Raw genomic sequence first — 13260 nt, 5'->3', positions numbered from 1 at the left:
GATATGTTTCCTCAAGCTGTTTGGAGGAATAATGAGGAAAAAATTATATATAGATGTACACACACATTATATGTATACACCTATTCATACACCCATACATGTGTGTGTGTATGATGAGATAATACTTAGTTTCTTTAAATAGATAAGTCTGATATTAATCCCAAATTAAAAAGGAATTTGTCCTTATTGTTCCAGAAACATTTTGATTATTGGTTTTTTGTTATATTTTGTGCAGCTTTTAAAAACTGCAAACTTTGAAACCTTCTAAGTAAAGGATTTTAAAAATGAAATCATAAAGACAGAATGTTTTTATTGTAAAAACATTGGAAGTTTATCTTGGGATAGAGCATTTCTTTGATCACATTTGTATTCTTATCTATTTGAACCCACCCAGTTTCTTAGTAAATGCTTGGGAATTTAGAGGAAAATTAAATATTATGTATTCTCGACAAGTACCATTTTAATATCATACATTCCATGGATATATCTGGGTGACATTTCCATGAGACCTTTATTTCTCTTCTCCAAATAAACCATGGGAACTTTTAGCTTCCAAAATTATGTTTCTAATATTAGGGAGACTATTTTCATTGTCATCATTATCACAATAATAACAAAGATATTATTACTAGTAGTAGCACTTTTAAGATTACAAAGCCCTTTTACGTATATTCCATTTTATCCTGACAGTAACCCAGGTAGGTAGGTGCCATTATTGTCCCTATTTGGTAGATGAAGAAACTGAGTCAGACACAGCTTAAGTGACTTCCTCAGAATCATATACTAGTAAGTGTCATAAGGCTAAATTTGAACTCTGGCCTTCCATACTCCTGGTTCTATCCATTGTGCCATCTGTCAATGGCTAACATTGTAATTGTAGAGTTCTCTGAGGGTGTTGAAGTACTCTTATCTCCATTTTTACAGATAAGTAACTGAGGCTGAGAAAAACCAAGTGACTTTTTCTAAGGTCACACCACTAGCAAGTGTTTGGGAAGAGACTTAAACCTAGCTCTTCTCACTTGGAGTCTGCTCTTCATTTCAAAGCATCAAGCTGCAGGTTGTTGAATTTTTCCCTCCACCTATGGCAATATGTAATCTTTTGTGGTTAGGGAAGTCACTTAACAAATACACTAAAAGAAACAATGTTATTCTTAATAATAATAATAAATTCCAAAGTTTTGATGCATATTGTAAAACAAGTTTAAGATTTGTGGTTTTTATTACAATGTAACCATCCCTACCCTACACTGTCTCCCTGGTGCAGACTGTGCTCCTATATCTGCATTCAGGGCTTTCAGGATATTGATCAAGTGGTGATTTTCTATCTCTCTTCTCCAGCACCACATTGCTACGTTTTCTTTTACTGTCTGAGCTATTATTTTCTCTTTGTTATCCCCAATACAAAACATAGTGTCTTATATATAATGTGTTTAGTTGTTTTACAGTTGTGTCTGACTCTTTGTGGCCCCATTTGGGGTTTTCTTGGCAAAGATACTACAGTGAATTCCTTCTCCAACTCATTTTACAGATGAGGAAACTGAGGCAAACAGGGTCACACAGCTAGTAAGTGTCTGGAATCAAATCTGAATTCAGGAAGATGACCCTTCCTGACTCAGGCCCAGCACTCTATGGACGGTACCCCATAGTTCCCCTTACACATAGTGTACTTGTGCTTAATAGTTCCTCCAAGAATGGAGATAAAAGAAAGATTGGCAGAAAGGGAAGAATCAAAAGAGGAATCTACAAAAGCTGTAGAAATTAAGGTCGTGTCGAATTTTTTATTATTCATATGCACAGATTGGATGACAGTGAATGGAGGGGAGGGGAGTAGGAAAGAAGAGAAGGAGAATAATGAACTCAAAGGAAGGTGCATCTTTAAAAAGTACTTCCAGTAATTGGCTATCACTTCACAACAACCTGCAGGCAAGGTCCCAGAATGACCTTCTCAGCAAGCCAGGTGATTTTCTTCAGCTCTTTAAAGATCTCAAGAGGATTCATTCAAGATTTGACTATAAATTGGATACCTTTCAGTAGGTTATCAGCTTTGCGAATAGCACCTTTGTAGTTTCCCAAGCTGCCTTCAGCCCATGCGTTTCTTAGATCAGCAGTAAGGGCTTCTGTCTGCCAGGTTGTGGTTTTAATAGTGTCCTAGTCTTCTCTCAGGCCACTCCCGGCCCCCAGATCCTTATCAGAGAGTCAGAGGCCATGGCCATGTTCATACATGGATGTATAGAGATGACAAAGTGCTGAGACAGCATTGCCAACAGCAGAAGGGGCTATCTCTGCAATTACTGCTGTGATACAAATGCATTTGTACATGAAGTACATTGGTATGCGCATATTTATCTCTGTGTACATTAAGCAGCCAGACATATTTATAATTTATCCATGCACACATATTTTTTGAAATAATCTGTGTCAATTGCAGTATATATCTTATAAATGGCATCTCACCTACCTCTCCTACTTCTTCCTTGTTTGTTGAAATGAATTTGTGCACTTTGGAGATGTTTCCCCCCAATCCCCCAACCCCAGTTTGAGTGATAATTGGCAGTAAAATGTCCACCAGTTGTTTAGTGTGTGGGTATCTTAGGCAAGTTTTGAAGAGAGGGAGAATTAAAAATGGCCATACATAAAGTTCTCATATAGTAGTTGAAACTGTGATCTCACTAAAATGGATATTCCTTCTAGCAACACGGATCACAATCCACCAAATTTGTCCATTCTTTGCCTGTCCGGTGACCTGAAAATAGTCAGCATAATATGGCATTTGAGCAGAGGTCTTCAAATTAGGTCCCTTTAAGGTATAACTCTAAAGGAGATGCTGTCAGAGGCTTTTTATCAGTGAAATGAGTAGACACAATGAGAATCAAATGATTTGGAAAGGAAATGCCAAATGTTGACCATTAAGTCATTAGTATACAACATTTCCTAACCCAGGCAGTATTATTTATGCTATTTATACAAATTGCTTCATCAGAATGGCAGAAAGCAGAAAGGGAGGCATGCAAGTTACACACTTTTGATATGATCAGGGAAGTAGGCCATCCCAGATCAGGCAAAGACTCTGCCTTGTTTCCATGCAATCATTCCATATTTTCTAAGATAGCCACATAGAGGCTATCGATTGTTCTTGTGATTTTATTAATATATGAAAATCCCTGGTGAGGAACTTTTTCTATCAATGATTGGTAACTTTCTGACACTTGAAGAATTGTCTGAAGTACTAAGAAATTACTTAACTTAGCCAGGGTTGTAACTAGTATGTGTCAGAAGTAGGACCAGAAATCAAGTCTTGCTGACTCTGAGTCCAGCACTCTATCTTAATAGATGATAGTTATCTAGCTAGCTATAACATTTATTAAGGCCTTATTATGTGCTAGGAATTGGGCTAAATATTGGGAATTTAAAAAAAGGATCTTGCATCCTTATGGAGAGGAAGACAACACATAGAATAGAGCTAGAAAGTAGAAAAATCTGGAAAATCAGGGGTCGAATTTGGAGGGATATAAGCATGGATGGCCTGGGAACCTCATGCAATGGCGATGCTAGTTAGGAATTCACCATGAAAGGAGTGGAGAGAGCTACAAGGGTAGAGGTATCTCCAGGGTGAGAAAGTTACTGGAACAAAAGGGGAAAAAATCTCAACTGGAACCAGAATTAAAATGAAGATTCTCCTTATAAAGACTAGAGGAGAACAAAAGTTCTGGACCCTTTAGAAACATTTATTTTTCATAGGCTTGGGCGTCTCTTTAAAGAAACTCCTGAAGTCTTAAGTTTTAAAAAGTTATTTCCTAATGTTTTTCTTTACAAAAATGAATGAGTAATGTTTAACAGCCATTTGACAGTAAGAGAAGATGTAAATGAGCCCTTTGTCTTTGCCTCATGGTGAGGTCCTAACTAGTGAAATTGTTAGCTAATTCTTTGTGAGACTTTGGGTGGTTGGTGTGGACATTCTCCAGTGGCAAAAAAAAAAAAAAAAAAAAAAAAAACCTAACTTTGGACTTGAGGATGTTCCCTACCTCAATTCTGTGTATTATAACCTTCTTCAATTGACGGTTCTTTGATAACAATACCAGAATGCTTTGAGAAAATGAGCATTAAACAACATAGGTTCATTTGGAGTGGTTGTCTACAAGCTGAGTACCAGTTATGGTTAAGCAATACTTTGTAATGGCAGGAGATAGTGTTCTTTTAGCTCCAAATCCTTCCAGGATGGTCATTTTAGAAGACCTCAAATTCCCGTCTTTATAAAGAAACCTGAAATCTAGTGTCAGAGCCTACGCATGAATCATTGCTGGGCGATTCCACACAGATGATGGCTGTCAAGATGTGTGGGAAGGGAGAAAATTTGAGCAGTATGGCATTGGAAGGAGTACAGTGGAGCTGACCTGGGCCCCTGAAGTCTCTCCCTTTCAAAGCTAATGTCATGTTTATAACCAAACCTTGCACGTTGAGCTTTCTCTCTTAATGCGCTGAACTGCACGATAATTTCCAGAATAATTCTGAGCCTTTTTTTTTCTTTCATCCAATCAAATTGTGCTCTATCAGGACAGAGAAGGCAAGGAAAAAGAGAATATTCGTAGTAAAACAGTGGTGGCTAGCTAGGACTACGTTCCAGAGACCTGAAAAATCTTTGGAAAAATTAGTTTACTGCCCCATTCTAAACATTCCATATTATGATCTGTACTAAAATTTGGAAGGATTCTTAACCCATGATTTTCTTCTTTCTTTCATCTCTCCGGGTAGATGGCATGGAAGGGTGGGTATCACTGTCCTAATGCCCTTATGGCCATTCTGGGCTTTACCTTCCTGGAAATAAGAATGACAAGGAACTTTTAATAAAAGACAGATTTTTAGACATACAACTCATTACCTTTATATATAATCCCCATTTAGTGCTATTCCATGGATAATAAAAAATAATAATAATAATTGTTATGGAAGCAGCACATTCATCATGGAATTGAATAGGTCATCCTGATCCATGGATTGACTGGCATTAGCTTGTCCCAATTGTCCAGATTTGGCTAGTCCCATGGACAGTCATAAGATTGAGTGAGGGAAAAGTTGAAAGTTGCATTGGAGACCATCTCCATTTTCCAGGAAGCCTGAGATGAGATGAATGGAACCAACATCCCCTTTCCCAGCTTGGAAGCCTCAAAAAGGACACAGTCTTGCTGGCAATATGGCATATCTTGGGGCTTTGCATAACCTCAACAGTTGGCACCCTTTATTGCTTGCTCTCTTCTTCATACTACTAACCAAACTGTGTTTTTGTTATTGTTTTTAATTTTCATTTTCATTGGGGGGAATTGCTTTGCATGATGTCCTTCCTCTTGGCTGAGAGTTGCGGGGATTGATCCTTTTCCTTTCTATGATTCAGGTGCCTCACTCTTTCCTTTTCAGGTTCTTCCAGTTCTTTTAACATGTCAAACTCTGGAGATTTGTTCATGAGCGTGCAGTCACTCAATGGGGATTCTTACCAAGGGGCCCAGGTTGGAGCCAACGTGCAGTCACAGGTAGGGACCCAGCCAATGTACTGCCAAGCGAATGTGAGCCCTCCATGGTATTGGCAATTTTCCACACCTGTACAGAGAGAAAGATAAAAAAAAATCAAATCAACGAACAAACCTCACCACCAAACCAAACCAAAAATAAAAAATGAAAATGAAATAAAAAGGAACAACAATCATTGTCTTGGGGAATCTCGTCCACACTTTGTGAATGCATTTGGCTCTGGCTTGACAGTTATACTAGGAAGGCAGGAGAGGAGCTGCAGGGAAAACAAAGTATTCCAATGCACACCTGGCAAGTAGAACCAACCTATGTGTTCTTTTTCACTAAAGGAAAGGAATAAGGAGTTCAAGTGTTGTCTTGCATTTCCAGGTTTCCTTCACTTACATTGGACACCAGAGCTCAAGGTCTACTTAAAAAGAGGAAAAAATAATAAATGGGCAAATATACGAGTATGTTGGGTTTTCATTCTTAACTAAAAAGCCATCCAATAAAGTGCAATAGACATTTTGCCTTGATCACATTTGGAGAGGAAGGACTTCAGTTTCTTTTGACAAGTGTACATCCATGTTTAGAAACAGAGGTGTTCTAGGAATTCAGTGCTTCTCGGTAAACAGGAAGCCTTTTCTTTTCTCTAATCATGATGCTCTCTAAAAGAAGTGGAGAATTTCTGGGAATTTCTGATCCAGATGAATCCAGTTGCCCACTCTGAATGCAAACCAGCAAGCATCATTGTCTGGGGTTGGCCAGCTTGTTGGTGCTCTAGCTGCAGGCTTGGGAAACATTGCCCTGGAAATATGTTTCGAGCAGACTCTGGCCAAATGACCCAAAAGTTGGCTATCCTCTGAAATGATTTCCCAAACCCCATCCAATAAGAGATCTGGCTTTAAAGGGCATTGGGAAATCGAAAAGCTATGTAAGCTAACCTGCAGCAAAGGGAAATGGGTAAATGCTTCACTATTCTTTCCCCTGTTCACATCTTCCTGTACTCTCTTAGTGAATTTGCTCCCCTCTTAGCGAGGTCAGCTGCTTTTCCTCTTATTCCTTGTGGTCTCTTTACCAACTTCAGAATTGTATTTAGAACGGATGATGAAGTGACTGTGGTTACTTCCCTCTACCGAATTCTGTGTCCAAGAAGGGCACCCCTCAAAAAGATGGCATACCCAAAATATTTACAAACTGATGATGATGATGATGATGATGACGACGAAGGCTTTCTTTGTTTTGCTAATTTTCGTCTTTGTTGTTTTTAGGTGGATACCCTTCGCCATGTTATCAGCCAGACAGGAGGATACAGTGACGGACTTGCAGCCAGTCAGATGTACAGTCCGCAGGGCATCAGTGTAAGAAAAATAGGCTTTTTTTCCCCCTTTTCCTCCCTTCCTTTTTCATTCTATCACTACCAATTATTTCAAAGCCATGGGGCTCAGAATGCCACTTAGTAGGACTTGTCTTAGTTTTACGGTCACCTAGTTTATAGCTTCTGTATCGGTCGTGCCGACGGCAGCATTCTACCCACAAAAAAGTGGGGATCGGGCAGGCTTCATGCAGGCAGCTGGCATCTAAGGCTGTCAGACACAATCAGTGTTTGCATAGCACCTGCGGCCACATGCATTCAGCTGAGAGGAGCTGCTAAACAGGTGACACCTAGTACAACAGTGGTAGGAAATGTCACCACAAACGGAGGCCCGGGAACCCCGGCAAGAGAGCCAGTAGCCAGAATCCATCGCAACCGGGGCCCCTGTCTAAAAATAAAACGCACTCCAGTCAGTCTGTAGCAAAAAAAAAAAAAAAAAAAAAAATTAAGATGGTGAGGGGGCGGGGGGGACGACAGATGAACCATCTTCTACTTGTTCTTGGGTGCGCTGGCGGCTCCCAGAGAGCATGAAAATTCATAGCGACAAGCTATGTCGCACAGAGTGAAATCGATCAGACAGACACAAGGAGAACCGAGTGTAGATTCGGGACAGCAATCCAACTTCATTTCTCAGATCAATCGTCCGCCATCTCAGCAGCGGTGACAGCAAGCTGGGACAAGGGGGCAGCCTGGAAAAGGAGGCTGTTCTCCGGACTGGGGGGCTTATTTTCTGGGCTTTTAGAGGTCACTGGAGGCTCAGGCAAAAGGGTGGTTCAGAACCTTTAAAGATTTTGATTATTGTTGCTGTTGGGTTGTCTGCAAATTGGAGAATAATGAACATAAAATCTTTGGGGAGAGAGGAACAGAGATGAGTTGTTTGCTGTTTTCCTTGGTAGGTTATCCTTTGCCTCCTGTCCATATTGTCTGCCAAGACCTTTTCTAGTTGTAGGGATCAGAGGGCAAGTTGACCTCATTGAGGCTTTCCATTGGACAGTCAAGTACTTTCCATGGAAAGGTATCAAGTTCCCCCTCTCTCTTCAAAGGTTCCATGAATGGCTGTTTCTCTAAAAGTCAAGGCGAGATTTCAGGAAAAGAAAGTCCTGATTTTGTAGAGGAAGTTCACATCTTGTAGTTGAGCTGGGAATAGGGAAATTTGGAAGGATACAAAGTGTCTAACTTGCAGGCATTTTGTGAGATAAAGAATGGATTTCTCCAAGGGAGCTTTGCGTTTTGGCATACAGAAGGGACTCACAAAGAAATTAAAACATAGAGACAAGAACATGGACACACCCAGAAAAGGGAGCTCCAGAGGGCATGTGACTTGGAAGGGGAATGTGGCTAGCCACTCATCTCTTTGGATCCTTTCCTTCCTAATTGGGTAGCAGAGAAGAGAACAACATTGAGGATCTCAGGTTCAGCTTTGACCCCTGACATCATCTGGTGGAGCTGGGAATCATTTCTGAAGTAATGTAACTGAACATGTGCAGACAATTATGTCTGATTACATAAGGCTGCTGCAAAAACTGGACTTGGAAATGGCATTTGAAAGAGGATCATTTTTCATTATTTTTTTCTGCAACTAGTATTTGCTCCATTTCTAGCTTTTTTACATACAGAATAAAGGAGTCAAAGTCAGATCGTGATAAGATATAATACTTGGCTATCAATTTTAAATTGTCCCACCCCTTCCCCTCCAGGAGACTTAACCATATTATAGGGAGATACATTTTCATAAAGTAGTATTTTTGTGTTAAACTGAGGTAGGTGTGTGTGTGTGTGTGTGTGCATGTGTATGTGCATGTGTATATGCATGAGTGTGTATTTTAGGAAAGAAAGAGTATATATGTTGGGAAGTAAGAGTATTACTGCCAAGAGAAAAGGGAGGGAAAAAAAAAGAGTAGAAACTGAAAGAGACAGAAACAGGAATGAAAAACTTGAAGCCAAGAAATGAAAAATAAACAAAACCCAAAATGACACACAATCATGGAAGCCTGCCGAGCGCCAGATAATGCTGTTGCTCTATGAAAGGAGGTCCAGAGATAGTCTTTCCCTCTCTATTAATGGGGGCTTCACCCTCATTCTATTCAACTAGTGTCCACACAGGATGGCCTGAAAAGAGGCATCTATGAAAAAGACAGAGCAGGATAGGTTTCAACATGGTGTGGTAAAAAGTGCACAGTCCCGGAAGTCGGAGTGCTCAGTATCTGTATCCCAGTATTAATGAGGAGTCTGAGTAGCCACATATTTAACTTCCTACCTACAAAATGAGAACAGCTCCTTCTGCAATAATAGGAAGAACCACCATCTATTTTTAGAAAACTTGACATTTAAAAAACCTTATACACAAATGTGCATAAATACATTTCTATTCACATAAGCATATATATATATCATATACATAATACATATATTACATATGCAAGATGTCCCCAAAGTCTCAGTATAGTTTTAATTGTTTTCCTCTCTCCCTTTCTCCTCTCTCTCTCTTTCAATCCCTCCTTCCCTCTGTCCATTTATCCGTCTCTCTCTGTCTCTGCTCTTTCTCTCTCTCAACACCTCCCCCCCCACACACATGTGCAGGCTGTTCCAAAAGTCTTAGTGTGCACACCTGTTCCTCCCATTTCTCTCTCCCTCTGATATATGTATATGTCTATCTATCTGTCTCTTTGTCAATCCATTTATCTATCTATCTATCTATCTATTGGTATGTGTGACTATATACATATATCTTTAGAAAATATGTTATATATTTTTATATATGTATATTTACATACACAAATCATACACATACATCTGCACCTACACACAAACACACATATACACAAATATTTGAGCCTCACCATCCCCACCTCACTGGGAGAATTCTAATCTCAAGTAGGAGGCAATCTCTTTGAGTACAAGGACTATTTTATTTTTTGTCGTTCTCTCACCAGTAATGGTGTGCCTTATGTATGCTTAATACTTTTTACATCAAATTGAATCGTTGTGAGATCCCAGTGAAAAACAGTTGTAAAAGTCCAAAGATGAGGTATAAGCTTCAATGACAATGTGTTAGGTTTCTACATGTTTTCTTTTGTCTGAATGGGTTTTTCAGAACTCACCAGTGTTTTATAGTGAGGGCTGATTAAAATGAAAAAAAAATTCTCCCCTCCCCCATTTAAATTTATATCTGTGGAATACCCATAGAGTCATAACCTACACACCTCTTTCCTGTTGTTGTTATTGTTGTTTTTTGATGAGAATCAGATTACATTTTTTCATCTGTTTCCCATTCCTTAATGACAATAGGCAGAGGTGACTCTGCTACAAGTAACAGAAAGTCTCGAAAGCCTGGACTCTCTTCCCCTGCCTTCTCTCTCATCAAGCTTTCTGCCTTTGAATCCCTGCCTGTCTTCTAAAGCCCACTCCAATGAGACCGCTTCCCATTTCATGTAGATTATCTCATTTCAAATGTTACTTATACTATGGTCATTTGACAATAATTTACATTGGATGGGTATTGTTTTGGGTAATTCAGTAGAGATTTTTTTACCTCAAAAAAATTCATATCAATCACTTAGAAAACTTTATTGTTTGAAATCATTTTAGAATTCCCTTGGATTCAAAAAACTCCCCAAAACAAAACCAAACAAAACAGGATAATACCTTCCTCTTCTTCCTCATTACTTTGATGTAAAAAAAAAAAATCAGTTTTAATCAACTGGCCTATTTCTTTACTTTGCAGCTCTCAGCTTTTCAGGATACTGAGAAATAAGGAGGATATGAATAATTAAATCCTTAGGTAATACTCCAACCCCAATTTTATCTAATATTTCAACCTTTGGAGAGACTTTAAAGGTTATTTAGTCCAACCTGTTTATCTTGTGTACATCATTTCACAGTTAATAGTAAGCTAGCCTTTTATTAAACTTCTCTAATGACAGTGAACTCACTACTATTCTCCTCCCCCACAGTTCTGATAGAAAGTTCTTTTATTGAATAATATTACGCTGTCATAGTTTATATAGCAGGATTTTAAGTTTGAATATCATTTCAAGATAGCCAATAACTTTTTAATGATTCAGTTTAATTCAACAACAAAATGGAGAGTGAGCCATTCAAAATCTTTTTATTCTTTGAATAGAGTTGCGAATTATTTCCATTTGGATAAGTGTGTTATATACATATCCCAGAGTTGATCACATTAAGGCTTATGCATGGTTTCATGACAGATAAGATTCAGAGAACAACATATCCTTTCTTTTCCATCTCCATTGAATGATTCATCCCTCATTAAGAAAAAATACTCAACATGAATAGTTCCTTTCCCCAAACCTTGAAAGTATCTACTTATCTAGACTAGACAAAGTTGGGCCTCGGTCAAGAGTTGCAACATCCTTCCAACTTGATGAACCACAAAGCCCAGATTGGATGACATGATTACTTTTAAAAAGCTCCTTATGGTTCAGCTCTCTCTTTTTTCCTTTTTCCAGACTAAACATTCCTAATTCCTTTAGGCTCTTCTCACATACAAAAAGCTTTTGAATCACCTCTGTATCTTAGTCACCCTTATCTAGATATACTTGAGCTTATCAGTATCTACTTACCAAAATATAGGACAATAAGTTACTCTTGTCATAAATATCTTATATAAAAAAAAAAGAATGACAAACTTAACTCATTTAAATTTCACTCCCATTCCTTATTCTCTACTTCCTAATGCTGCTATAAATGAAAAGTTAACAAAGCCAAAAAATCCAAAATACTAAATGGGGAAGTAAAAAAGAAAATGGCTTAACCAATCTCCACATCAATAGACAGGACATTTAACAAGATTAGACTTCATTAAGTACTTACAAACTTCCTGACCCTCTATTAAACTCTATGTATTGGGGCTGTTGGATATATAGAATTTGTGGTTCTATCAGTAAATATTTATTAAGCATCTTCTTTGTGCCAAGGCAGCATGCTGAGCTCTGGGGATATAAAAAGAGACAAAAACAGCCTTTGTCCTCAAGGAGCTTATAGTCTATTGGTTCATCCTTCCATGGGGGTTATTATCCAATTTTAGAAATTCTTCCCCAAAATCATCAGGAGATTTAAAAGAGTAAGCACATTAAAGTCTATTCCCCCTTCTCCCCCCCACCCTACCCCCCCCCGCCCATACACACACACACACACACACACACACACACACACACACACACAAACATTTAGGACAATGAACTTTAAAGTATTCTTCAACTGAGAATTTAAAGCAAAAAAAAAAAAAAAAAAGCATTGTATTCCTCTGATTTTGAACATTATTAATCTGACTGATAAAGACTGCATGAAAGCTTTTTAAGGGACAAGAAAGGCAACCAATCCTTTGGTTTCACTAAAATCATCTATTCTCGCTATCTTTTAGCAAATGGTAGGTCCCTGGTTTTCTGTATGTGGGTCAAGTCACAAGCAGTCCGTGAGTCTAGTGGAAATCACAGATATGTCTTGCGAAGTTCTTTCACCTCTGGACTAGTTTAAAACTCTATCTGAAATTATTCTTCCTTATTTTTTGAAAGATAGAGGCTGGGGAGCCTGCCAACTTTAGATCCCAGGGGGTGAGGTTGAAATAATAGAGCAGAAGAAAGGATTTCAAAATCAACCGCCGATCGTTTGAAAAACCAACCGCCACGAAACCAAACAAACATGCCAGGCGTTTATAATAATAATAAGCATCACATCCTGGAGCCTTCTTTGCTCTTTGTGGCACTAGCATTAGCCACAGCCAGTTTTGCTGGCCTTGGTCCTGCTGATGTGGTTACTAAACAGAATCATATGCCTGGTGTATATATATTCATCTATAAGGATTTTTTTTTTTCTGGGTCCTAGACTGTGTCAAACCTGGTTGCCACATTTCTTTGTTGGCTCCTAAGGGAGTCTCTTTTTGGCTTTCCTCCCCATAACTTTGTGCTTTTAACTCTAGGGCTGGAGGCCTTCCATCCTCCTCTGTGGGAAACTAGAGAAATAGCCGAAGCCAGAGGAATGTGACACAATAAAAAAAGCAGTGGGCTGGAAAGCAGGAGAGTGGTGTTCTGGTCCTGGCTTTGCCACCTGTCCAAGCTCTCGCAAGTCATTTCAACTCTTTAGACCTATTTATTCATCTGCAAAATGAGGGGGTTGGTCTTGATGATCTCTCAGCTTCCAGCTTCACCATCCTCCGAGTCTATGTGAAGCTGGTGGTTTGCCACTTCTGAGGAAGTACATGAAGAAAAGGGATAGAATTCAGGGCCACAAATAAAAGGAGACAGTTTTATTTGTACATTTGGAAAAGCTAAGGCACAGAGACTTCCTATTTATGAACACAAATATATGCAGTACCCTTTCCATGTGGAATTAGTATTTTGCAATGTCCTTCCAGATGAGCCACC

General features: G+C 38.9%; 1 protein-coding gene across 2 annotated transcripts in view; it reads left to right on the top strand.

The window, feature by feature from the left end:
• Positions 1 to 13260, top strand: part of PBX1 (PBX homeobox 1) — a 326218-nt gene that overhangs the window by 290832 nt on the left and 22126 nt on the right. The window contains exons 7-8 of one of the 2 annotated variants that reach the window (XM_051999108.1): positions 5410 to 5522; positions 6771 to 6860. In XM_051999108.1, the coding sequence (XP_051855068.1) occupies positions 5410 to 5522; positions 6771 to 6860 (203 nt within the window). The remainder of the gene's footprint in view (positions 1 to 5409; positions 5523 to 6770; positions 6861 to 13260) is intronic. The other variant, XM_051999109.1, reaches the window with a different exon arrangement.

This window comes from Antechinus flavipes, chromosome 4, assembly GCF_016432865.1.
Source record: "Antechinus flavipes isolate AdamAnt ecotype Samford, QLD, Australia chromosome 4, AdamAnt_v2, whole genome shotgun sequence".
NCBI classification, from domain to species: domain Eukaryota; kingdom Metazoa; phylum Chordata; class Mammalia; order Dasyuromorphia; family Dasyuridae; genus Antechinus; species Antechinus flavipes.
Note: the sequence above shows the minus strand (reverse complement) of the source record. Positions and strands in the feature narration are given on the sequence as shown.